Source organism: Petromyzon marinus, chromosome 3, assembly GCF_048934315.1.
Source record: "Petromyzon marinus isolate PM22_M1 ecotype Great Lakes invasive population chromosome 3, UKy_Petmar_22M1.pri1.0, whole genome shotgun sequence".
Classification (NCBI taxonomy): domain Eukaryota; kingdom Metazoa; phylum Chordata; class Hyperoartia; order Petromyzontiformes; family Petromyzontidae; genus Petromyzon; species Petromyzon marinus.
In genome coordinates this window covers 9,935,581-9,961,987 of record NC_133669.1, presented here as the reverse complement: position 1 = coordinate 9,961,987, position 26,407 = coordinate 9,935,581, and the positions used below count along the sequence as shown (strand labels likewise).

General features: G+C 53.0%; 1 protein-coding gene across 2 annotated transcripts in view; it reads right to left on the bottom strand.

Moving 5' to 3' along the window:
- The window catches only part of LOC116953285 (protocadherin-16-like), an 81,850-nt gene that overhangs the window by 8,103 nt on the left and 47,340 nt on the right, over nucleotides 1-26,407 (bottom strand). The window contains exons 16-37 of one of the 2 annotated variants that reach the window (XM_032973358.2): nucleotides 25,896-26,071; nucleotides 25,478-25,577; nucleotides 24,905-25,059; nucleotides 24,004-24,415; nucleotides 21,896-22,574; nucleotides 20,860-21,008; nucleotides 20,117-20,337; nucleotides 19,460-19,616; nucleotides 18,559-18,687; nucleotides 12,860-13,186; nucleotides 12,057-12,635; nucleotides 11,418-11,732; nucleotides 10,668-10,886; nucleotides 10,172-10,285; nucleotides 9,481-9,617; nucleotides 8,313-8,462; nucleotides 7,397-7,548; nucleotides 6,850-6,980; nucleotides 6,366-6,706; nucleotides 5,533-5,692; nucleotides 2,031-4,568; nucleotides 1,045-1,254 (exon numbers count right to left, since the gene is read on the bottom strand). In XM_032973358.2, coding sequence (XP_032829249.2) covers nucleotides 1,045-1,254; nucleotides 2,031-4,568; nucleotides 5,533-5,692; nucleotides 6,366-6,706; nucleotides 6,850-6,980; nucleotides 7,397-7,548; nucleotides 8,313-8,462; nucleotides 9,481-9,617; nucleotides 10,172-10,285; nucleotides 10,668-10,886; nucleotides 11,418-11,732; nucleotides 12,057-12,635; nucleotides 12,860-13,186; nucleotides 18,559-18,687; nucleotides 19,460-19,616; nucleotides 20,117-20,337; nucleotides 20,860-21,008; nucleotides 21,896-22,574; nucleotides 24,004-24,415; nucleotides 24,905-25,059; nucleotides 25,478-25,577; nucleotides 25,896-26,071 — 7,551 coding nt within the window. The remainder of the gene's footprint in view (nucleotides 1-1,044; nucleotides 1,255-2,030; nucleotides 4,569-5,532; nucleotides 5,693-6,365; nucleotides 6,707-6,849; nucleotides 6,981-7,396; nucleotides 7,549-8,312; nucleotides 8,463-9,480; nucleotides 9,618-10,171; nucleotides 10,286-10,667; nucleotides 10,887-11,417; nucleotides 11,733-12,056; nucleotides 12,636-12,859; nucleotides 13,187-18,558; nucleotides 18,688-19,459; nucleotides 19,617-20,116; nucleotides 20,338-20,859; nucleotides 21,009-21,895; nucleotides 22,575-24,003; nucleotides 24,416-24,904; nucleotides 25,060-25,477; nucleotides 25,578-25,895; nucleotides 26,072-26,407) is intronic. The other variant, XM_032973366.2, reaches the window with a different exon arrangement.

Sequence of the window (26,407 nt, the reverse complement as noted above, 5' to 3'; positions counted from 1 at the left end):
GGGGGTGGGGATTTCCAGGCTCCACTTTATTTTACAGAGACATCGGCCACAATTGAGTTGAACAGTCGAGTCATAAAACACAAGCAATGTACTTGCAGTGTTTAACATAGAATGGGCCAAAAAAGATACGCTGCCAAAAATGACCCTGATTAGTGATGAGATAATCTGCCTGTGGGATTTCATTACTCATTGCTAAATTATGACAATAAAGCGAGTCAATTGTGAGTAAAACGCTCGTGACAATGTTTCTTCAAAACTGCCTAGGGTAAATTTTAGAGCAAATGATGGTGATGACGACAACGACAACGATGATGATGCAACAGAGTCTTAACATCCAATTTACAGTAGTTTACAAAAATCCATGTGGGAAATTACGTCATCGGGTGACGTATGTTTTTGTACCGACGGTTACGCAGGATGCATGGATTCATTGAAATTGTTTTATTTAAACTGCAGCAGTGGCAAGGTGGTTTAGAGTGTGTCAGAGCACTAAGTCGGTAGCTGCCAAGATCCTGGGATTGAATCCGGATTTCAGCCACCTGTGATTAAACCGGAATCTCAAGTGCCGCGAGTTGATGGTCACAAATGAATGTACAAAAAAACATTAAATTTGGTTTTGCACTTTGCGAAATTCCAGCTCTGAGAATTACAAATATTCGTTTCCTTGTCATGCGACAAACATCAACATGTCTCCCCTCGTGTGGATTGATCTTAGAGTAGTTCCGTGGCTTGCAGAAGGAGATACCATTCTCCAACATGGGATGATGCACTGCTCACTCTGAGAGTTGTCAACGGATATACCCTCATATCATGACAATATGACCATTGCGTGGCTAAAATAAAAAAAACAATAAGTGGATAAATAACAGAAAAAATAAAACCCCGGACATTTTATGCTTGCAAATTTTATCGCAGAAGGGAATGTGTGGAAATACAGGGAGGGGTACAGGGAGACACAAGGGAGGCATTGGAAGGAACAACAGAGAGACACGGCGAGGAATGGGGAGAACACGAGGAATGCGCGAGTGGTGGTGGTTGTCTCACCCCCACCCGTGTCGGAGCCTCCGTGCCGACAGCAGCAGCAGGATGTCACGGCAGCGGTGACGGCGGCGGCGGTCGCGCTGGACGGGGAGTGGGTGGGAGCGGAGCCGGCGAGGGCCTCGCGTGGCCCGCGGGTGCCGGGGGAGTAACCGGGCGGCTCCTCGTCCGGGTACGGCGCTGTGATCGAGTAGACGCACGGACGGCGCGCCCGGTCTGCCGGGAACAAAAACACGGACAAAGCAAATAACACTCCTCAAGTAATTTTGTTTCACTTTTCATTCCCGAACACAGATTCTCCTGCACGTGGTTAGGTGCAGAGGAAAAAAAAAATTGGGGCCTCTCCGTTGGGTCCTACACTCTACGACTACGACTTGGGTAGCCGCTCAAGGATCCCCGCGGAGTGCCTGAAAGACTTTGGATTGTCTGCAGCGAGGCAGCAAGTGTTGGGGAAGAATGTGGTCATGTTGATTATGTGGGTGCCAAACATTAACATCGAGGCAGTGACTCGATGAATCATCACAATTCGGGTTCGCGATTCATTTCAACAATCGCTTTGTTTTGTGTTTACTGTCTCGGTCGCACTGTTTGTCTTTTCTTCGACCTTGTTTGTACAGTTTACTCCATTGTTCTAAATGTTAATTATCATAACATGCATATAATTTGTATACATGATAAATATGGGGTTCTCACAATGCATGCTCAATGCATGTATAATGACAATAGGAATTGACTTTAAGTGCATCGTTACATACCTAATATTTAGAATGGAACTGGTCAAACATCCCAGGCAGGAATCTCCTAAAAAGGAGCCCCCAGACTTGGCAAGTTTTCTATTTAAGAACACAAATTTAAGAAAACCTTTTTCTATTTGCTAACTTACATTTTCGAATTTGGGTACGACCTTTGGTATTAAATTTGGCCTTTTATTGTTTAAACTTTACATTGTTGTCCCCTGACATTTGGCCTTACTATATGACCTCTAGCCACACCTCTAGCCGTGTCACTGTCGCTGTCACCGCCACCATCCCCACGTCTGCACGCGAGGATCTTCTCTTCCGGCAGGAACTTCTCAGCATCTCTGGCGATGGCCGGGAGATCGGAGCACCGCTCGCCCCCCTCCCCGTCCAACCGCGTCGGCTTTAGCCTCATCCCCTCGTCTGGCCCTCCTCCGCCTCCGTCTCTGCCACCACCCGTACTCTTCAGGTTCTTCTCGGCGCCGGGCCCGTCTTGCCCGACGGCCGCCCCCCCCTGCCGCCGGCGCCGCCTCCTGCGCCGTGAGCAGCAGACGAGGGCAGCCGTGACGAGCACGAGCAGCAGCAGCGCGGCCAGCGCGGCGGAGGCTGCGAGCGCCAGCGTCAGGGTGGCGCCGGGGGGCGGGTGCGTGCCGCCGTCGGCATCGCCGCCGCCGCCGCCGCCGCCGCCGTGCAGCACCAGAGCGAATGCCGTATGACGAACGTCGACGAGCACCGCGGTCGAGGCCGAGAGGGACCCGCGAAGCGGTCCCCGCGCCTCAACGTGCAGCGTGAGCCAGCGTGGTGGGGGCGCGGTCTCGTCCCCGTGCGGATCGCTCAGTGATGACGACGAAGATGATGAAGAGGCTGATGAGACCCGTTCGGCGGAAGTGGACGGCCGTTGTGAAAGCGACACTTTCGGCAATGCGGCATCCGAAGATTTTAATTTCAGAGCCGCTGGCTGAGCGGCTGATGATGGTAACGACGACGATGATGAGGATCTCAATGCTGATGATATGGCAGCTGAGGAAGACGAGGTAGACAAGGATGACGAGGAGAGCTGGGTCCGAGGCTCCACCTTGAGCATGATGTCACCATTGTAGCGATTGACGGTGAAGTACGGTGATCGCTGGGCGAGGCGGTATCGCACCGTGCTGTCGGGGCCCGCATCGCGATCGCTGGCGCTCACCCGCCCCACCGTGTCGCCCGCCGCTGCGCCCCGCGGCACCGCAAAGCGGTACGGCGCTCCCTCGAAGTGCGGCGCAAACTCGTCGGCACCTTGCACCAGCACATGCACGCACACGGGCCAGCTGCGTGCCGGCGCCATGACCCCACCCGCCGCAACGGCACGCGGGGGGGTCGCGGCACCAGAGACGAGACTCCCCACACCACCACTGCCACCAACCAAGGCGCCGCGTGAGATGCCAGTAGTGGTACCGTCAGCCCCCGCGGCGGTACCCGCCGGCACCGGGGCTACGGTGAGGCACAAGCGGTAGCGCGGGCACTCCTCGTAGTCGAGGGGCCGGGATGTCCGAACGGTGCCCGTGTGCGGCTCCACCACAAAATTACCGGCGCCTTCACAAAATGACGACGCAAACGTCGATGACGACGGTCGCGGCAGTGGCCGCGGTGGCGCTGTTGACACCGCGTGGGTATCTCGATCTCGTCCGGCCAAACCGGATCCCGTAGATTTGCCGCCATTACCTCTGGGGCTGCCCGCATGAGACTCGGAGTAGAGGAAGGAAAGAATGCCAAATCGGGGAAAGTTGAGGATGCGGGTGCCGGCTGGCTCATTCTCCGACACACTGGCGTTGAGCAGCTCCACCGAGGAGAAGAACGCTGCCAGGTCTCTCTCGTCGGCTCCGTCTTTGCTGCCAGAAACCCGCACGTGCACCGGTACAAGGGCCCGGCTCGGTGTGGTCACAGCACCTGGTGCTGCCGCCGCTTCAACCACCAGCGTGACCTCCGACCCCGGCGGTCGATTGAGCCGTGGCGCGCGCAAGGTGATGGCACCGGTCCGGGGATCGACGGTGAAGAGATTGTCCCGGTCCCCGGCAACGATCTGGTAACCGATGACTGCTGCGCCTTTGTCGTTGAAGCCGCCCCTGCTATAACTGTCGTCGCCGTAGCTGTCGTCGCGCTGGAATTTGGCCAGAACTTGAGTGACCTCAGCGCCGGCAACGGCGCTGGCGGGCAGACTTACACGGTACTCGGGCACCGCGAATTCCAAACTTGACACCGGCTGCTGCTGCCCCTCTTCCAACCCCATCACCGTCACCACCACAGTGGCCGTGCTGCTCAGCGGGGGGTCCCCGCGGTCCGTCGCCGACACCACGAGCTCGAAGCTCCTCTCCGGCGATGCCACCGCCTTCTCCTCCGTCTCCCCCGACAGCACCGGCGCATCCAGCAGCACGAGCCGCGCAGTGCCGCGGTGCGCCACGGCGCCGGTCGCCGCGTCCGCGACGTACGTCTCGCACGCGACGGGCTCCAGCCGGAAGAGGCCATCGGGGTCGCCGGCTTCCAGAGCGAAGTCCACGCGGCCGTTGCCGGGGCTCCCGTCGGCGTCCGTGGCTGTCACGGTGAGCACAGGGACGCCGGGCCCCGGCACCGCGGGCAGGGAGGCGGTGTAGGCGGCGCGCGAGAAGACGGGCGCGTGGGCGTTCACGTCGCGCGCGCAGGCGAGGAGGGCGGCCGACGCCGACCGCGGTGGGGAGCCGGCGTCGCGAGCCTCAACCACGTAGTGTGAGCAGTGGGGGCCGCCCCCCATGCGGAGGGGGCTCGTCAGGAACACCGAGCCTAGGGTCGCGGGGTCACACAAGGTGGAGAAAAGGGACGGCGGCAGAGTCAGGGGATGTGCCATTTGGTGCTTCGCGGGAGTCTGTGGCACGTCTTGCTGGGTGAACCCTGCCTGCGAGGGGCTTGATGACCCCATCTCCAGTTCTATCCCTGACCCTGCTAGTTGCCTGTAGCTCTACCTATCTCTAACGCCTCAACTGTTAACACCAATATCAGAGTCCTATACCTAGCCTGAGCTTCAGCCCTAAATGTAGCTCCAACTACAGCACAGCTATAACACTAGCCCTAACTACAGCCCTTATCATCTTCATCAGCAGCCATGATGTATCGACTGCTGGGTGAAGGCCTAGCAACAAGTCTTAGTCATTGCTCACGGTCTTGCCAAGCAAAAATCCATTTAGCTCCCGCACATGAGCTGATTTCATCGCTCCATCTCTGGGGCGAGCGTACTCTCGGGTATGCTCCCTCCTTCGGTGGCCTTCCATCATTCGTCTCATGCAACGACTATCCTCTCTTCCAGAGATGTGTCCAGTCAAATCCCAGTCAATCTGATGTCCCTTACATGCATGAGTTGTCTGATCCGCACGAGTTACCCTTCTACAAGCCTCGCTGCATCTATTACTTGAAGATAATCCAAACCTTATACCTACCCATACCCATAACCTCTCTCTTGTTACCCCCATTTAAACATAGTACCAGTGATACCTATAACCCATAGCCCTAATTCTATCCAAGAGCTCGACTCAAAGAGGTGGATGGCCCAAATATGAACACCAAACAAGCAATGCTGAGATCCTGGATTTAAATCCAGGCAGTCACCTGTGATTAAACCTGAGTGATTAAACCGGGTTCTGAAAACAGAAAACGACAAATGAACTGAAGGCACGACAGCCCTATCCTGCTTCCAACAACCTGGCCATCGGGTGCACATGAACGTCCCCCCCCACCCCGCACCTGTCCGTACCATTCATTGCGTGAATCCCGAACCCTCCTCTGCTGCTGTCACCGTCGCTGCTGCCTGGTATGAGCTGGTACGAGAGCCTCCCATTGGCTCCTGCGTCACGGTCACTCGCAGCAACCGTGATGAGGCTAATAAGCGGAGGCGTGCGCTCATCCACGCTCACCTGGTAAACGTGGGAGGATGGCGGGAGGAGTGGGGGAAGGGTGAGCAGGGGGAGAAGGGTGAGCTTTGGGGAAGGCAGGGAGTGAGAAGGTGATTGCGTTTTACCCAGAGTTCTTGACGAACACTTGAAGGGTCATGAATTCAAACACTTGTCAGACTCAGCTCATCATCATCATCAACATCATCGCTATTCCGGGGTTGATGAAATGATTACCAATTTCCGGTGAGTCAACAATGGTTGTCCTGTGCAGTCGCCAGCCCCTACCATGGGAATATGGAATTTCCACCACTGGTTCAGAGCCACCAAGAGAGGCAAGTGGCACCCTATTGCTTCTCTGCTTTGAGTAATGTTGTTTCATTGCAGAGGCTGCTCACTGTTAGGTCAGGTTAGTTGGGTGGAACAAGCAATCCATTGTGTGCTGCTGTGAGGTTACAATATCCCACCGTGACGTGGGGTGGGGGCCAGAAGATGGCGGCACAGATGTGTTGGTGAACCTGTCTGTGCAGACATTGGGATGCCCGAGGGAACATTTTCAGACGAGGCTCCCTTTGTGGTCAACCTCCGCCTTCTTGGAAGCCCACCGAGATCTGATGTATCCACCTGCCCCCTCCCCGCCAAATTTGTCCCTCTCCCCCTCTCCTCTCCACGGTCATGCCCGCTCATGCCCGCTCACCTCGTAGAGCGGCCGCAGGAAGCTGGGCGCGTTGTCGTTGTCGTCGGCGACCGTGATGAGGATGGTGGCCTCGGAGCGGTGGGCACCGTCAGACACGCGCACTCGCAGCGCCAGCTCACGCCGCTGCTCGAAGTCAAGGGGGCGCGCGAGCGTCACGCGCCCGCCCAGGCGCTCCACCGTGAACAGGGAGGCAGCCACGGCGGTGGCGTCGTTGACGTCGTCCGTGTCGTCGTTGACGGAAGAGGAGCCGCTCGTGCGCTCCACGACGGAGAACTCGAGGCGAGGGTAAAGGTCGGGGTCCGATGCCAAGACGTGGCCGATCTCAGTGCCGACTGGAACACCTGCGACCGAGGGGGATTGCAAGGCAGGTTGAGGGTGAGGCTCAGGGTGGCGTAGTTATCGAGAGCGCAGTCGGTGCCACTGCGCTGGGACTCGAGCACGCGCGCACGTGTGGCGTGTGTGTGTGTGAGCATGCACGCCGTACTCTCAGACACGACGAGGTGCTGGCTGGCAGCGATGACGGGGGCGTTGTCATTGACGTCCTCCACAGTGACACGCACCACGGTGGAGCCGGTGAGGCGCGGTCTCCCACGGTCCACGGCCCACACCTCCAGCCTACACTCAGACCGTCATCACGAGTCATGATTCATCCACTGCTGGATCAAGGGCTCCCCAAGCCATCGCCATCCCTCACCATCCCGCATTGCAAGAATCCATCGAGTTCCTCCCTACACGAGCTGATTTAATCGTTCCATCGCGGCAATTGACATCCCGTTCTGCTGCCACTTCGTCATTAGTCTCGCCCACCGGCTGTCGTCCCTTCTAGTGACGTGTCCCGCCCAAGCCCACTTATTTTTCTCAACAGTCAATGTGATGCCTCAAACTTACGTACATTTTGCTCTTCCTGTCTGTCAGGGTAATGCAAAGCATGCACTTCTCATTGCTTCATTAGGCACTCTTCAGCTTTTGTTCCATATGTAATTCACCAGTGTCCACTCATTGCCCCTGTCGCCCCATCACCCCTCACTCACTGGTGGACGGGCGCGGCCTCGCGATCGAGGGAGGCAGTTGTGGTGATGATCCCGGTAAGGGAGTCGAGCCGGAAACCAGAGCTCAGGGACCCTGGGGCGAGCGCGAACTCCAGCTGCCCCCCCGCACCTCCGTCCACATCCCACGCCACCAGCTGCACGGGCACGTGGGTACACATGGACAAACACACGGGCGTATAAATTCAGACAAAAGGGTTCACATATTTCACATATACACACATATACACACATACTTACACATGTGTACATGGTTACAAGTTGGTACAGGGGTTCCTGGATACACGCATGTGCACATGGGTACATACATGCGTACACACGGATGCACATGCTACACTTTAGTATACAGCGAACATGTAAGTACTCGCATGTACACACATGTACTCGGGGTACACATGGACACACGTGTGTGCAGAATACACACACATACACATGAGTATACACCAAAACACAGGGACACATGATTCACATGGGAATACATGGTGACACAAATGTACACGTGTTCACACATACGAAGACAAAGATCCCTCCTACCAGACTGTTGGGGCAAGTGCTGTTAGCGAGCACCTATGAAGGTCGGAACGGTACACGAGGGGGTGGGTGGCCAACACCACACCCGGCCGCCTTTGTCACCCCAGTGGCGATGTTTACACATCGCACCAGGTACTCATTTGAGGCTCAGTCGACCTAGAGGAGGCCCAGGACCGGTTCAAATAATCGTCACTGGTGTTGGCGGTGAGCGGGAATCGAACCCGGGTCGCCAGATTCGTAGCTACACTACTATGCCTCACATACACATGCATATACACAGGTACACTCGTGTACACATGGGTGCGTGGGGGTGGGAGGAAGAGACGGAGTGAGCAGTGGGGGTGGAGGGCGGGCGTAGCTCAGGGCTCACCTGCGTCACGACGGTCCCCGCAGGCTCATTCTCCCGCACCGTCGTCGCCAGGCGTTGCCATGGGAAGCGTGGAGCGTTGTCGTTGACGTCGCGCAGCGTCACCGTCACTGCGGCAATAGCGACAGCGGCCATCTTGTCGCCCTCCTTGCCCTGTGGAAGTTCGGCAATTAGTTCATCCGTTCGTTCGATCACGTGTTCAATTACATTTATTAATTCAGGATTTGTACATTCATTGCATTTGGAAGTTTGAGCAATCTGGTTTATGTCGATAATTTTTTTAAATTAAAATAGCGAAACAGAATTCACTTGGAACCCTACATTAATAGAGGAGTTTCTGACCGTTCGACAGGGCCAAACTAACTCCAAAACGGATTTTCTTATGTCAGTGATGATGCCACTTCATTACATTTCCCAACCGCACAACGTTTTCACGGTAACGAGCTCTGGCGGCAGCTCCAGTGCCGTCTTTCTGCCGTGGCCGTTCCCGCACGATCGCTGCCGTGTGCACAGTCGTGCAATCCCCACTAGCTCTCGTCACCTTGCCAATATGCAAGTCACTGCGCACTTTCTGCCATTTGCTCAGTACCTCTGCAGCTTTGCAACTCGCAGATGGCAATGAGGTGGTAATCACTGAGCTGTTAGTTGTCTCCACTTAATGTTTTTTGCCCATTCTCCTCCCCTCAATATCTTCCACTCTTCGTGATCTCTTTCCACACCCATCTCATGCGCTCTCTCCAACCCTACTAAATCTCTTCCTCCCCCACCACCTTCCCGTCTCATTTTCCACCTACCTCTCTTTCTCCTACTTCAATTGGCCTCAATTCCATTGTTAATTTTTCCCATCTGTCATTTAACGCCCTAGCTAGATATCCTGTTCAGCTCGATTTCAGTATTTTCTTTGTCAATTCGTAAATTACAACTGTCCTCCTAGTTTCCATTTTCAAATCTTCATCTCTCTCCAGGGCGGGTCACGCTCTCTCAGAAGACAAACACGCACTCTGCAGTGGGGGATTTGTTTGCTTTGGCCTTATGCTCACGCTTGCATCTACATTTTATTCCTGAGTTTTAAGAATGCAAACACATTTCAATAAGTCTATGGTGTCACGACGACGATGACGTTCATGATAGCGATGATGATGATGATGACGATGATGATGACAATACTGACCTCTGTAGCTGCGGCTGCATCACCGGCGATGCCCACAGTGGTGGCGTTGGGGAGGACGACGCGGGCGGTGATGATGACGACTCGACGAGGCATTGACTCGAAGTCGAGGGCCGCGGGGTCCCGCACGGTCAGGCGTCCTGCGGGGAAGCCGGGCCGGAGGAGATGGGGAGGGGGTCATCCCAAGGAAGAGGCTGCACCGCCGAGGGGGAGCCAGGTGGCTGGGAGTGCGTGCGAGGGTGAGGGGGGTGAGTGTGGGGGCTGGCGTATGAGGCAGCAGGTGTGTGTGTGCACGTGTTCGGTGTTCGTGTGAGAGTGTGTGTGTGCACGTGTTCGGTGTCCGTGTGAGAGTGTGTGTGTTTCCGGGCATGATGCTGGCCACCCACCCCCTCGTGTGGCGTGCCAGCCTTGATAGGTGTTCGCGAACAGCACAAGCCCCGACTCGCGACCAACACCAGTGACCTAGGGAGGCCATTCCTGGGCCTCCCTAGGTCGACTCAGCCTTAATTGAGAACCTGGGGTGATTGTGTAAATATCGCCAATAAGGAGACAAAGGTGGCTGGGCGTGGTGTTGGCTACCCACCCCCTCGTGTACCGCAATGGCCTGGATTTGTGCTCGCTTGGCCCAACAGTCTGTTACAGACTATATGGAGTGGGGGGGGGGGTCTTTAATGCGTGCAGGGGGATGCTGCACCGGTGTTGGCGTTGAGGGAGAAGGCGCCATCGTCGTTGCCGTAGAGGATGGAGAACGTGAGCAAGCGCGTGGTCGCGTCCGACCACGCGGCCTCCACCACGCACACCAGCGTGTCTGCGCACGGGTACGCGCACACAGTCACACGCGTAAATACACAGCCACCATTCACCACAGCGCTTGTGCCAGGCTAGGTGCACTTTAAGGCTACTACGTGAAGATATGCACAGACACACACGTACAAATACACACACATTACACGCGGCCACACACACAGTTGCACGTGCAACGACAACATTCACCACTAAGTGGCAGGAACATTACCACGTTGCTTGTGCCAGGCCAGATGCACTCCGTGGCCACGTGAAGTGTCGAAGACCCCGCTGGCAGGAGGTCACGGGACAGACCCAGGTGTCATGGTTTGACCGACTAGGACGACTGACAGATGCGTAGCGAGTTGCACGCGCACACAAACGCACTCACGGACACCGGCACTCACCTCTGGGCGAGTGCTCGGGCAGCGTGGCCTCGTACGCCGTGGGGACGAACGAGAGCAGGGGGGGCCCCAGGGGAGCGCGCCCCCCAGAGGGGGGGCCTGGGCCCACGCGCACGGACACGACGGTGCGCGCGGCGCGAGGCGGCGAGCCGTGGTCCCACGCGGCCACCGCCAGATCCGCTCCGACGAAACCCTGGAGGGGGCGGCGCACAAGCAGCTCTCCTGTACACACGCACACGCACACACGCATAAGCATGCATACACACACAGGATCGCACACACACAGATACATGCGCACGCATGCAAAGTAACGCATATACTCGAGCGGCTACGCAAGCATGCAGGATTGGGTGTCTATGTTTACCCATCAGTCCACCCACCTACCTTGTGTGCACGTACATGTCTGTGTGTGTGTCTGTGTTGACTCAGCCTTAAATGAACACCTGGTGGTGTAAACATCGCCACTGGGGAGACCAACGCGGCCAGGCCTCAGTGCTGGCCACCCACCCACCTCCTAGTTTTCCGTGCCGGCCTTTATAGGGGTGCACAACTTGCTAACAGCACTTGCCCCAAGAGTCTGTTAAGGCTACACGGAGGATGTTTCTTTGTTAAATCTTGACTTAAAGCTTTCGTGACTGCAGGAATTAATATTCTTTGGGTCTTTCAGTAAAGGTAGGTTCAAAGAAGATGTTTCTTTGTCTTTGTGTGCCTATGTGTGTGTGCGAGCCCCCCCCTCCGCCCCCGCTGTGCCACCTGTGTTGGCGTCGATGCGGAAAAATTTGTGGGGGTCCCCGGCTTCCAGGCGGTATGCCAGCGCTCCGCCGGCGCCGCTGTCCTCGTCCCGCGCCACCACCGTGGCCACCAGGGCGTTGACGGCCGCGCGGCCGGCGGGCACGGTGGGCACCAGCGGCCCGTGCCGGAACTCGGGGGCGCGGCCGCTCCCCGGCACTAGCGCCACAAGGGCGGAAACGCGGGAGGAGTGGGGGGGGCGCCCCCCATCCACCGCTTCCACCCACAGCCGGTAGTGAGGCTCAGGGACGTCGGTGGAGGAAACGGAACCGTCTGGCGCTGGGGAGAGAGAGGCACAGCGACGGGGCTGTTGTAGGCATCGTTTGGCAAGATCGACTCTGGCGTCAAGGATGGCGACATTGTTCACGATGCTATCCTCATCGTCAACAATGATCACCACCATCATCATTACAACCACCAACACAAAAACTATCAATAACAACACGAACACTATCACCACCACCACCATCAACACCAGCAACGGACTCGTCAACCATCACCACTACCAAAACCACCGCTACTGGATCCACTGTGCCATTACCACTACAAGAACCACCATCACCTATCCTGATCACACTTCACCATCGCCGACATCGTTTTTACCTCCGCCATCACTGCCACTCCTCTCCGGCGGTGCGCGGAGCCGCGGCACGGCCACGAACACGATTCCCGACTCGGGGTCGATAGCGAAGGGGGGCACGGTGACCCCGGCGATGCCACTCGTGCCTCCCACGAGTCGGTACCGGACCCGGCCTCGTATCCCCGAGTCTGCGTCGGCGGCCGAGACCCACAGCACCGGTGAGCCGGCGACGAGGCCCTCAGGCACAATGGCGCGGTACTCGGGTCCCTCAGTCCGCTGCCGCTCCACCGACTCCGGTCCCGGTGACCCCGGTGGAGAGGGGGCGGCGTCGCCAAACACGAACACTGGCGAGTTATCGTTGACGTCGAGGACGGAGACGAACACGATGCTTGTGGAGCGCAGTCCAGCGCAGCCGTCATTTGGGAGGCGGCTGCTGCTGCTGGCGCCACCGCCGGCAGGAAATTGGGGTGGTGGCCCGGGGCCGCAGTCGACGGCCTCCACCACGAGGCGGTAGCGTGGCTGGGCCTCGCGGTCGAGGGGGGCGGCCGTGGTGAGCGACCCCGTGACAGGGTCGATGTGGAAGTGCGAGGACCCGGATCCGTCTAAGGTCAGGATGGGGGCAAGAAGAAGAGAGAGGATATAGGGATGGGGGGTGGTGAGGCATGGAGATATTGAGACACTGGTGCACGAATGCACTGAGATGCTGAGACATCGACATGAGACGGTGAGACACACAGAGACACAGGGATAGTTGTACACACAAAAACACACGGACACACAGAGACACAGTCGCACACACGCGCGCTGACACCGATCTGTGCCGTACCCGCTAGATGGTACCGCACCATCCCGTTCTCTCCGGCATCTGCGTCGGTCGCCACCATCGTGATCACAGGGGTCCCCATGGGGCTGTCTTCGCTCACGCGCGCCCGCCACCCTGCCTCATCACCACCAACATAATCCTCCTCTTCTTCATCATGCTCAGCAGCTGCATCATCGTCGTTGACATCGTCAAGGTGGCGCTGGCCGTGAGACTGCGCGACGAGGTGTGGCGGCGCGGCAAAGAGCGGCGCGTTGTCGTTACGGTCGAGGACACGGACGACAACGGAGGCGAGGGACCAGCACGGGGGCGTCCCCCGGTCGCTGGCGCGGACTGCGGTGGGAAAGAGGAGGGGTGGCGGGGGGCATGGGTCAGGAAAACCGGGTCAGTAAACTCGGGTCAATATATCGAGGTCGGATCGCAGGGATCATAGGAAGGAATTGTACAATATTATCCTGGTCCTCCCGAAGGCCAAGTGAGCCTTAAATGAGTACTTGGTACAGTGGGGAGACCAGGAGTGGCTCGAACTACGCCACCCCCTTGCAGGCCATGCCAGCCTTAACAGGTGCTCACAACACTTGCCTCGACTTTCTATGTAGCCTACAAGGGATGTCCTTTGTCATTTTGTATATGCACTTATGTGTGGTCAAAATGTAAATGTAGAAACGCATGTTTGCAACCATTTCCACGTTGTGGAAACTTCGTCGTAAGGGCATAGGAGCCGATCTGAAAAGTGCCGGTATGGCAAACTGTCGCATGCAGAGTATTGTGGTTGAATGGGTAAGTGGGTTGGTGAGTGTGCTGTTGTGATCTGCAATGTGGTAGCTCAACACAGTGTAGATGAGATCAGCCAGTCTGGCAGGCCGAGTCCTCAACATTTGTGGAGGAATCCAATAAGTGAATTTAACGGAAACGGCCACCATGGTAGTAGCAATAGAAGAGCGATAAGCAGGTGACTGACCAAAAGTAGCGATTGACTGGAGTGAAGCAGTGAGTGCTGGATCACCAATAAACTCGACTACATTGAATTCTATCAAGCACAATCTATGTGTGTATATATGTAGATGTTTGTGTGTATGCGGACGCATCTGAGTGTACATGTGTGTACGTAGGTACAGTGAGGGAAAAAAGTATTTGATCCCCTGCTGATTTTGTACGTTTGCCCACTGACAAAGAAATTATCAGTCTATAATTTTAATGGTAGGTTTATTTGAACAGTGAGAGACAGAATAACAACAACAAAATCCAGAAAAAGGCATGTCCAAATGTTATAAATTGATTTGCATTTTAATGTATTTAACCCCCTCTCAATCAGAAAGATTTCTGGCTCCCAGGTGTCATTTATACAGGTAACGAGCTGAAATTAGGAGCACACTCTTAAAGGGAGTGCTCCTAATCTCAGCTTGTTACCTGTATAAAAGGCACCTGTCCACAGAAGCAATCAATCAGATTCCAAACTCTCCACCATGGCCAAGACCAAAGAGCTCTCCAAGGATGTTAGGGTCAAGATTGTAGACCTACACAAGGCTGGAATAGGCTACAAGACCATTGCCAAGTAGCTTGGTGAGAAGGTGACAACAGTTGGTGAGATTATTCGCAAATGGAAGACACTAAAAGAACTGTCGATCTCCCTCGGCCTGGGGCTCCATGCAAGATCTCACCTCGTGGAGTTGCAATGATCATGATAACAGTGAGGAATCAGCCCAGAACTACACGGGAGGATCTTGTCAATGATCTCAAGGCAGCTGGGACCATAGTCACCAATAAAACAATTGGTAACACACTATGCCGTGAAGGACTGAAATCCTGCAGCGCCCACAAGGTCCCCCTGCTCAAGAAAGCACATATACATGCCCGTCTGAAGTTTTCCAATGAACATCTGAATGATTCAGAGGACAACTGGGTGAAAGTGTTGTGGTCAGATGAGACCAAAATGGAGCTCTTTGGCATCAACTCAACTCGCCGTGTTTGGAGGAGGAGGAATGCTGCCTATGACCCCAAGAACACCATCCCCACCGTCAAACATGGAGGTGGAAACATTATGCTTTGGGGGTGTTTTTCTGCTAAGGGGACAGGACAACTTCACCGCATCAAAGGGACGATGGACGGGGCCATGTACCGTCAAATCTTGGGTGAGAACCTCCTTTCCTCAGCCAGGGCATTGAAAATGGGTCGTGGATGGGTATTACAGCATGACAATAACCCAAAACACATGGCCAAGGCAACAAAGGAGTGGCTCAAGAAGACGCACATTAAGGTCCTGGAGTAGCCTAGCCAGTCTCCAGACCCTAATCCCATATAAAATTTGTGGAGGGAGCTGAAGGTTCGAGTTGCCAAACGTCAGCCTCGAAACCTTAATGACTTGGAGAAGATCTGCAAAGAGAAGTGGGACAAAATCCCTCCTGAGATGTGTGCATCTGGTGGCCAACTACAAGAAACGTCTGACCTCTGCGATTGCCAACAAGGGTTTTGTCACCAAGTACTAAATCATGTTTTGCAGAGGGGTCAAATACTTATTTCCCTCATTAAAATGCAAATCAATTTATAACATTTTTGACATGCGTTTTTCTGGATTTTATTGTTGTTATTCTGTCTCTCACTGTTCAAATAAACCTACCATTAAAATTATAGACTGATCATTTCTTTGTCAGTGGGCAAACGTACAAAATCAGCAGGGGATCAAATACTTTTTTTCCCTCACTGTAAACTCAGCCGCAAATGAGTACCTGGTGTGTAAATATTGCCACTGGGGACACAAAGGCGGCTGGGTGTGGTGCCAGCCACCCACCCGCTTGTGTGCTGTGCCAGCCATGCTAACAGTGCTTGGGATCTTTGGCTTTGTACGAGCGTGTGAGTGTGTGTGCATGAATTGTGCACTGCACTACTAACCCGACGAATTGAGTTAGATACCTGCTCATGGCCAACATCGGTGATGAATATCTGAAACCGGTCCTGGGCCTCCCCTAGGCCGACTCCGCCTCAAAGGAGTAACTGGTGTGCTGTGTAAATATCCCCTCTGGGGAGACAAAGGCGGTCGGGCGTGGTGCTAGCCACCCACCCCCTCGTGTGACGTGCTGGTGCTCACTTACAGCACTTGCCCCAACAGTCTGTTAAGAGGCTATATGGGGGATCTTTGTCTCTGTGTACTCGTGTGTTGTGAGGGAAGCCGTGTGAATGGCAGGAAGGCCGCGACGAGGTCACGGCGGCTGTTTGTGTCGGCACGGGAAGAGCGGCGAGAATGTAAATGTGCGTGTTGACAGCACTCGTGCACACACATGCACGCACGTACACACATACATATATACAGGCACCCACCACAACAACAACAGCAGCCACTGCCATTCTCCACTAAGGGATGCTGACATAACCAGTGCTTGTTCCAGGCTAGATGTACAGTGAGGGGAAAAAAGTATTTGATCCCCTGCTGATTTTGTACGTTTGCCCACTGACAAAGAAATGATCAGTCTATAATTGTAATGGTAGGTTTATTTGAACAGTGAAAGGCAGAATCACAACAAAAATAAATCCAGAAAAACGCATGTCAAAAATGTTATAAATTGATTTGCATTTAATGAGGGAAATAAGTATTTGACCCACTCTCAATCAGAAAGATTTCTGGCTCCCAGGTGTCTTTTATACAGGTAACGAGCTGAGATTAGGAGCACACTCTTAAAGGGAGTGCTCCTAATCTCAGCTTGTTTCCTGTATAAAAGGTACCTGTCCACAGAAGCAATCAATCAATCAGATTCCAAACTCTCCACCATGGCCAAGACCAAAGAGCTCTCAATGGATGTCAGGGACAAGATTGTAGACCTACACAAGGCTGGAATGGGCTACAAGACCATTGCCAAGCAGCTAGGTGAGAAGCTGACAACAGTTGGTGCGATTATTCGCAAATGGAAGAAACACAAAATAACTGTCAATCTCCCTCGGCCTGGGGCTCCATGCAAGATCTCACCTCGTGGAGTTGCAATGATTATGATAACGGTGAGGAATTAGCCCAGAACTACACGGGAGGATCTTGTCAATGACCTCAAGGCAGCTGGGACCATAGTCACCAAGAAAACAATTGGTAACACACTACGCCGTGAAGGACTGAAATCCTGCAGCGCCTGCAAGGTCCCCCTGTTCAAGAAAGCACATATACATGCCCGTCTGAAGTTTGCCAATGAACATCTGAATGATTCAGAGGACAACTGGGTGAAAGTGTTGTGGTCAGATGAGACCAAAATGGAGCTCTTTGGCATCAACTCAACTCGCTGTGTTTGGAAGAGGAGGAATGCTGCCTATGACCCCAAGAACACCATCCCCACCGTCAAACATGGAGGTGGAAACATTATGCTTTGGGGGTGTGTTTCTGCTAAGGGGACAGGACAACTTCACCGCATCAAAGGGACGATGGACGGGGCAATGTACCGTCAAATCTTGGGTGAGAACCTCCTTCCCTCAGCCAGGGCATTGAAAATGGGTCGTGGATGGGTATTCCAGCATGACAATGACCCAAAACACACGGCCAAGGCAACAAAGGAGTGGCTCAAGAAGAAGCACATTAAGGTCCTGGAGTGGCCTAGCCAGTCTCCAGACCTTTATCCTGTAGAAAATCTGTGGAGGGAGCTGAAGGTTCGAGTTGCCAAACGTCAGCCTCGAAACTTTAATGACTTGGAGAAGATCTGCAAAGAGGAGTGGGACAAAATCCCTCCTGAGATGTGTGCAAACCTGGTGGCCAACTACAAGAAACGTCTGACCTCTGTGATTGCCAACAGGGGTTTTGCCACCAAGTACTAAGTCATGTTTTGCAGAGGGGTCAAATATTTATTTCCCTCATTAAAATGCAAATCAAAATGTATAACATTTTTGACATGCGTTTTTCTGCATTTTCTTGTTGTTATTCTGTCTCTCACTGTTCAAATAAACCTACCATTAAAATTATAGACTGATCATTTCTTTGTCAGTGGGCAAACGTACAAAATCAGCAGGGGATGAAATACTTTTTCCCTCACTGTACTTTGAGACAAAGTGGTCTCAAAGTGCAAAGGACGTACACATCATGCGTATATAAAACAAAGATATCCTTTAGCAGACTTCAGGGGCAAGTGCCGTTAGCGAGCACCTATGAAGGCCGGGACGGCACATGAGAGAGTGGTTGTGGCCAACGACACGCTCGGCCGCATTGGTCTCTACAGAACATTAAAACCTCATGAAGCTGGACTCAAATGAGCTGGAATTCAGGGAAATCCAGGAAAATTGCATAAATAAATAAACCAACAGGTTCGCACTAAATCTCTAACCAGAATGATAAAATTAAGCTGCACGTGGTAGGAAATTATAGATGTGCTTATCATGCCTAAGTATTAAGACACTATCCCTCACCGATGTAATTGTCAAGCATATGTGTACTAGTAGTTCTAAAGCAAAGAACTTATCTGTTGTATGAAATTCGGCAAACCTGTTCTCTTGAACTTCACGTCCATCCACGTGCTATGCTGGAGCCCTCATTTGCGCTCTCAGTTTTATATTTACTTTACATTTCATTGATAATATCAGCGGGCACCTGCAACTGTGTACTCATGCGTGTGTCTCCATGGTGTGTACCAGTGCATGCGTACTCGTGAGCGTGTTCCAGTGTGTGCATTCCCATGGTTTGTGTAACCATGACCATGTACCCGTGCGTGCGTACCCATGGTACTGCAATGGTGCTTGCGTACCTGTGAGCGTGTACTCGTGCTGGCTCTCGCGGTCGAGTGGTCTCCGTGTGGACACGAGTCCCGTGCGCTCGTTGACGCTGAAATCCACGAGTCCGCTGAGCAACGTGTACACCACCTCTCCCCCGGCACCTACCGTACACAGGCACATGCGGGTACACACACACGTGTAGTTGTGGTTAAGAATCAAACTCGGGTTGTTGGGTTCGTAGCACTAACCACAGCACTATCAATCCCCGGGGGTACACACAGCAGAAATGCAATAATGTACGATCAAATTATACGATCAAATAACCCACAAATCTCTGTAATTTGTAGATTATTGGCAGTTCACGACAGCTCTTATAATCCATGGCTGATCCTGTAATCCATGACTGCACCGCGATGGCGTGACATTTTTTTCACAGCTTAAGTTTAACCTCTGCGGTGTGCCAGGTGTTTCAGGATATGGTCCCCCCAAATCTACATGGATCGTTGTGTGTATATGTGTTTCACCATCATCAGCCACAATTAACCCACTGCTGAACAAAGGCCTCCCCCGAGCCTTCACCATCTAATAATCCACATATATACGTAGACATTTGGCTATATGGCTATATGTGTACGTATATAAAGACAAAGATCCCCTGTCTAACCTTTAATAGACTGTTGGGGCAAGTGCCGTAGGAATTTATGGCGCGCCTATGAGGGGGTGGTGTTGCCAAAAAAACGCCAGACCACCTTTGTCTCCCCAGTGCTGATATTTACATCGACCTAGGGGAGGCCCACAACCGGCTCAAAAATTTACCACCAGTATTGGTCGTGAGTGAGAATTATAATTGGGGTCGCCGGTTTGTAGCGCAGCGCGCTAACCACTGCACTGCCACTCCCCACACTTGCACGTGTACATGCACATACACACTACCTTCATCGCCGTCCACCGCTGTCACGTGTACACACGTGGTCCCGGCGGGCGCATTCTCCTCCACGGCGCACTCGTATGTCACCATCGCTCCATCACCATCGCCAACATCGCCATCATCCACAGAGCGATGGGACCCTCGTGAGTCTCCGAGGGCCCGCTAGTGAACACGACAAATCGACCGGTCATGCGATTACCACCACAATCAGACGATTAAAGGAGTTGGTATCTTGTATATGTGTACCTTGACAGTGTTCCCCCACCCCCTGGATGCTTGGCACAAGTTTTAAACGTTGTTTCTGATAATAATGATAAAATAATACTTTAGTGTTATGGCAGGGTGTTCGTTATAGCGTTCTCGTGATGTAAGTGCAATGACAATGCATTCAACTCAAAGGGGTTCTTGACAGGCACATCACTGCACAGTTCGTGTAACTTTTTTCTTGCAATAAAGCTTTGTCCGAATAAAAGTAATGTCACAATGAAGTCACCAGAGTGCCATAATCGCACGATTGACCGTATACTGTAAAACATTTTTGGATTTGTCTCAAACAGTTTGGGACAAACAACCTGGATACTCGACATGTAGCAACATATTTTTCTTAAAAGATAAATTAGAACTTAGGGTGTGATCGATTGAGCCAGGGATCAGCCATGTACCTCCTGCTGGGGCAGAAACCGCGGGGCCTGGTCGTTCACATCCATCACCGTGACGGTGAGGGTCGTACTCGTCTCCAGCCTCCTCTGACTGTCACCCTGGGAACTGTCACCGCGGGAACTATCATCACCGTGGAGACCATCCTCACAGTCAGAAATGGTCAGACGGAGGAGGTAGGAGGCGTGGGTCTCGCGGTCCGGGGTGCGAGCCAGACTCAAGACACCTGCAGCCCGGACGAGCCCCCGAAAGTGAGACGTGGATTTGAGGCAGTATCCCGCATGTCATTGTAATTTTTGATGCTATATCATCACCATTAATGTCATCATCGTCACCTTCATCAAATAAGTGATCATCACCACCACTTTAAATGTTGTTTTCACTGATGTCACATTACTGTCAACATCATCACCTGTCACCACCATCATCATTATCATCATCATGGTTAATGCATCCATCACTGCCATCGTCAATGTCATCATACTCATGATATGTTTCTGCTTAATCAATGTAAAAATCAACAGTTCATGGTATGTGTTAAAACTAATAAGAGCTGTGATGATGCTGACGTTGACGGAGACCATTGTGGGGTTAATGTTCGTGATACCGGATGTCATGGCAATGAAGTCTGCGGTGGCTTTGGTCAGCAGTTTTGTTATAGCGCTGATGGTGGATGCTGTGGTTGTGATGTTGTTTTTGAGAGTGGCCATCTCGTTGCTGGTACTGCCGCGTCGTGGTGGAGACTTGCCGGTTTCTGGGTGCAGGAAGAAAGTTCCGCCCTCGTTGCCCCCGGCGATGGAAAACCGGAGATGGCCGCCCATGCCCCCATCGGGGTCACGACCTCTGAGTGTCACGAGGTCACGACCCGGCCGCTCTCCCTCCCACACGATCACGTGACTGCACACAGCAAAGACGAGCCTTTTCACGACTCCACCCAAACCAAACACTTCACATGGGGAGAGGACATTTCTGCTTTGATTTTGTTGAACTCCATGACCCACATATCTAGCCACGGCTAACGTCAGTGGCGAGTGATATCTCAGCTGTTGATGACCCACACCTTCATCAACCCGCTACTGAATGCTGTGGTGAAGTATGGTCAAGAAACTCCAATCTAGAAGTGGATTAGCAAAGGGATTTAAAAATGATCACTGTCAAGTTAAAAAAATCAGTGTCTCATCACTCAGCAATGAGTCAATCTCATCTCAGTTGATGACTGTAGCTCAAGCTAACACAACCTCATCAACTACTCCAACAACACAAAACATTAATTCTAGATTTGAAGCATTCGTGACTGCAAGGATTCATACTCTTTGGTTTTTTAGGTAAAGTCACATAGGTAAAAAAATAAATAAAATAAAATAAATGAAATAAATGTAGTTGTTTTCATTTATTTTATTTTATATCTTTTTGACCTATGTGACTTTACCGAAAAAACCAAAGAGTATGAACACAAAACATTGCCTATTCATGTTCAAATTGCTCAGAATCTTTTTACAAATGCATGGCCATTATTTGACGAATATTTTGCCACTTAATGGTGCAAAAGTGGCCTCATGAAAATCCTGGGCTTGGAAAAAGGGATTGATAAAGGGGGCTGAACAACTAAGTTTCACCACCTTTCGAAATAAGACAGCAGCATGTGATTGAATAACATTGGATTCTCTACATCACGGCAGCAATTGCTGATGAGAAGAATACTCAGTAACGGATCCATGGGTGCCGACCATTCACGTAAGATAAATGATCACCTACACCTGGAAGAAGTCTGATGGCAACCTCACCTGGGCGGCTCCTGAGGAGGTGGCCACACGAAGACAGGCGCGACATCGTTGACGTCTCCAACGTACACGTTGGCCACGGCGACCGGCGTCCCCATGGCCTCAACGCCCCCGTCCGGGACGACAGTGATGACCAACAGGTACCGCTCGGCCACCTCGCGGTCCAGTGGAGCCGCCGTGCGCACCACACCCGTGGTGGCGTCCACTGTGAACGGGCCCGTGCCAGCACCCCCACCGCCAGAACTCCCACTGCCACCGGCTGGTGTCCAAACTGGGCCAGAGCTACGTCGTTGCCTGATGGGTCGGATGGCAGTTACACGGTCTCCGGTGGTCAAATTCCGCAAGATTCCCAGTCCCATCTCCTCTTTGCTTCGCTCTCCCGTTTCGTTACGGACAAACGTTTGTATCCCAGAGCCAGACAAACCCCGGCGCTGCCGCCGGTACCCGAGGTCGGTAAGAGAGGCGGCCGCCGGGGCCTGATAGGCGAGGCTGTAGCGTAGGCCACGGCTGAGTGGCGGTCCAGCAATTAGAACGGGCGTCCCCGGAGCAGCGTCTTCCCAAACCCAGCCCACCGGGCCGGTGCTTCGGAAACGAGGGGGTAGGGATGGCGGCGATGATGATGGTGAACGGCGCTCACCGGCGCTGGGACTGACGGTGAGGAGCACAAGGACTCGTCGCACCACTTCAGCACCCACGTGCACGTACAGAGTGGCACACGTCATGATGTCCCACGGGTCAGACAGCATCGCCAGTGTCGGTAAAATGAGTCGTTCGGCGGTGGAGGGGAATTGGTGATGTGATCATACAACAGACAAAGAGAGACAAATTAAAATCTTCTATATATAAAAGTAAAACATTGTTTGTGGGTTTGTGTGTGGGTTTGTGTGTGTTCCCACGCTTGCAAAAGATTTGTCTCTCCAACGGTGGGGTTTACGTAAAATAAAAATAGCCGGGTATCACGCCGTAAGCCACGCCGTGAGCAAGCACTATTCCTTTTTCACATCCGTCAACTTTAAATTCTTTAATTAGCGATTTAGTGCATTTTTGTGTGCTTTCTCTTTATTTATTTAGTTATTTGTTTAATCATGTCGGTGCACGACCATACCAACTCACGCGCCTTTGGTGGGGGGGATGGCCCATGCCAAGTCGCACGCCATCGGTGGCAGTGAGGGGGACATTTTCTTTCGCGTTAAAAATGCTATAAAAATACACTAAACGCTGAGGTAAATTTTTCACTGTGTGATGTCCTCCCCACCCCGATCCGTGCAGTTACTACTATACAGTCAATAGATGCTACCACTATAGGTCGTAGATATTACTGCAGAGCGGCCGGGGAGATCGTGGCTGGGGGGGGGGGGGTCAGGGCTAGCAGCCCTGCTCCAACCTGCCAAGGTAACACCTCGGCCGGCTGGACAATCTAGGCGAGGCCAAAGGCTCTGCACAGGACTAGGCCTCACCATGCAACTCTGTCAGGTGAGTACTTTGTGCTATAGAGTCGATAAATACTGCTATAGAGTCAGCATGTACTACTGTAGTGATAGCAGGTACCACCACAGTCGGTATGCACTGTTGTAATCATAGCAGGTACCACCACAGTACGTACTGCTGTTAGATTTTTAAGAGTAGTTTTGAAATATTTTTTTGGCCTGGGCAACGCCGGGTACTTCCCGCTAGTCTCACACTAAATGCAAATGTTTGTTCAAAGTTTATCATTTTGATTTATTTTCGTGATGATAAGTAATTTTCATCATTACGGTGATCATTAAACAACACAAAATTACAGCCAGATCTCCCTTTAAATGAGAAATGTAGTCTCAATAGATGTTCATATAATGGAGCGGTGGTGAACATAAGTTGTGAGTGATAACAAAACTGGTCCTGGGTCAAGTACGGTATGGTCAAACAAACGCAGTGGTCGGCTCAGCATGGAGTGCCCTTCATTCAGCAATGGACTGACCAAGGGCTGAAATTATTTTTACAGATAATTTACATAAAATAAAATGATTGATGACAAGGACAACAATGATAATGATGATGTAAACAACATAAGCGAAAACTTACAATACGAGGGGCTCAAGCAGCGGCTCAATGCCACCTCCCCTTGCTCTTACCGGGGTCCCCGTGGCGACCGTCTCCCATCGTCACGGTTTCCACATCAAGCGCGAAGGGGAGCGAAGCCGACCCAACATCGTCGGGGGCGACAGGATGCCGCAGGAACACGGAGCCCGAGGTGGCATCCACGTAAAACGGGGAGTCATCCTCCACCTCCTCGCCCTCCTCTTCTTCCTCATCGTCGCCGTGAAGCCGTTGTCGAGGACTGATGATGCGGAACACGGTGGTGGCCACGGTGCTGGGCGAGGGGGGCGGCACTCGGCCGATGATGGCGCCCGGGCGGGAGCCAGGGGGAACGGTAAGGCGTATCACGGATGAGGGAACATCCTCCTCAACATTATCATCGTCACTGCCGTCGATGTCATCATCTTCATCGCCAATGGCCCTGGGGATGGCGCCCACCGCTAGGATCTTAACGAAGAGGTGAAGGAGGTGGTAGGGGAAGAGAGGTCACTGATGTGTGGAGAGTGTGTAACATTGTAAATGTTAGCACTTTTGAGGAAGGTATTGTTCCCAAGGTAATATTAGGGTTGGGGTAGTGTTGAACTTCTTTCGCACCGTACGTAAACAACCGTGCTAATTGGAGGCGCGATTGCTAATTGGAGTATTGTCGCGCAGTGGTTAATGCACTGCACTAAGAACCTGCGTTAGAATCCCAGCCACAGCTAATTATAGTAGCTAGGTCTTAGGCCTTCCTTAGGTTGACTCGGCATTAAATTAGTATATGGATTGGTATGCAAACATCAGCAATGGGCAAACAATTTCAGTCCTAGGGTGGCGCTGGCTCCCCACACCCTCGTGTGCCGTGCCGGTCTTAATAGCTGCTCGCTAATGGCGGTTGCCCGAACAGTCTGTTCAAGGCTACATGGCGGCAGGGTACGTTGAGGTGCGGGAACGTACCGTGAGGTGCAGGACCGTTCCGCTGTGCCGCGGGGGGTTGCCCAGGTCCCCGGCGCGTACCGCCAGCGTCGCGCTGCGTGGGTCGCTCCGCGTGAGCGCGCGCGCCGTGCGCACCCTGCCCGTGTCGCGCTCCACCAGCAGCAGCCCCAAACCGCCTGCACACACAGGTACACACATACATAATGCAAATATACACACCCACTCAAATTAGTGCACACCCAGAGGTGTGTACACACATACCCACACATATGTTGACATAACGAATGCACACGAGTGCAAATGAGTATACATAACTGCATGGGTACACACGCACACACATCCTCAAGTTAATTCCATCTGGTCTTGTTCGCGAATGCCTTTTGGATACAGTTTTGTATCATATGGGGAAAGAAAAGGTCCAAATCGGGCTGATGAAGGACTGAGGGCTTGAATCGAGGCAAAAATGGACAAGGGGCATTGTGGGTAATGACTGACCTTCATAGAGGGGGTGGCAGTCACTAGGGAAGTTTTTCACCCACGGCGCGTTTGAAAACGGCGACCGGGAAAATGGCGTTGGCGGCATTGGGCACTCACCGGCGGGCAGCGAGTAGACGACTGTGCCATTGGGTCCTTCGTCAGGGTCCTCAGCCATTAGGGTGGCCACCAAGGTGCCCACGGGAACTTCCGTCTCCACCTGCCGTGCACACCCGCGTACAAACGAGTACGTGATAAAAATCTCCGAATGGATTCCTTTCCCGCTCATTCCTATCCCACATTTCTACCCATAACTGACCAAACGCCACCACCACAATCACCACCAACTCCACTAACACAATCATCACCACCACCAGCTCCACCACCAAAATCACCACTGTTATCACAACCACCACCACCACTGCCGATGCAACCCCAACACTCATGGGACGTAAAGGACCGGCCAATTGACAGGGGAACTCTGAGATGGAACACACGCCCCACGGTGGCCGCAGGTTTGGTGTGGAGGGCCCCACACCTGCGCGTGGTATTGCGAACGAAGAAAGCGGGGGGCGTTGTCGTTGGCGTCGGCGACGGCGACGTGGACGCGGCACAGGGCGGAGCGTGGCGGAGCGCCGGCGTCGGAGACCCGCAGCGTCACGCGGTGCCACGGGCACGCCTCGCGATCCAGCAAACCTATGGCACGCACCTCTCCTACGCAGACACACACACACACGTAGACAGTCATGAGGATGTGATGCATGGGGTTGACAAATGGGTCAAGTGTAACCACCGCTCACACCTTTCCTACTGAGACTAATTTCCCCGTACAACTGTACATGTGCCTATCAAGGACTGCATGGTGCATGATGAGGTGGTGTGGCCAGACCCATGGCTGGTCGACCACCCTAGTCTCCCCAGTGTTTAAGTTCACACACTACACCAGGTACTCATTTAAGGCTGAGCTGACATAAGGGAGGCTCAAGACCGGTTAAAATATTCTTCACTTTCACTTTAAGCGGGAATTGAATTTGGGTCGCCGGGTTCATC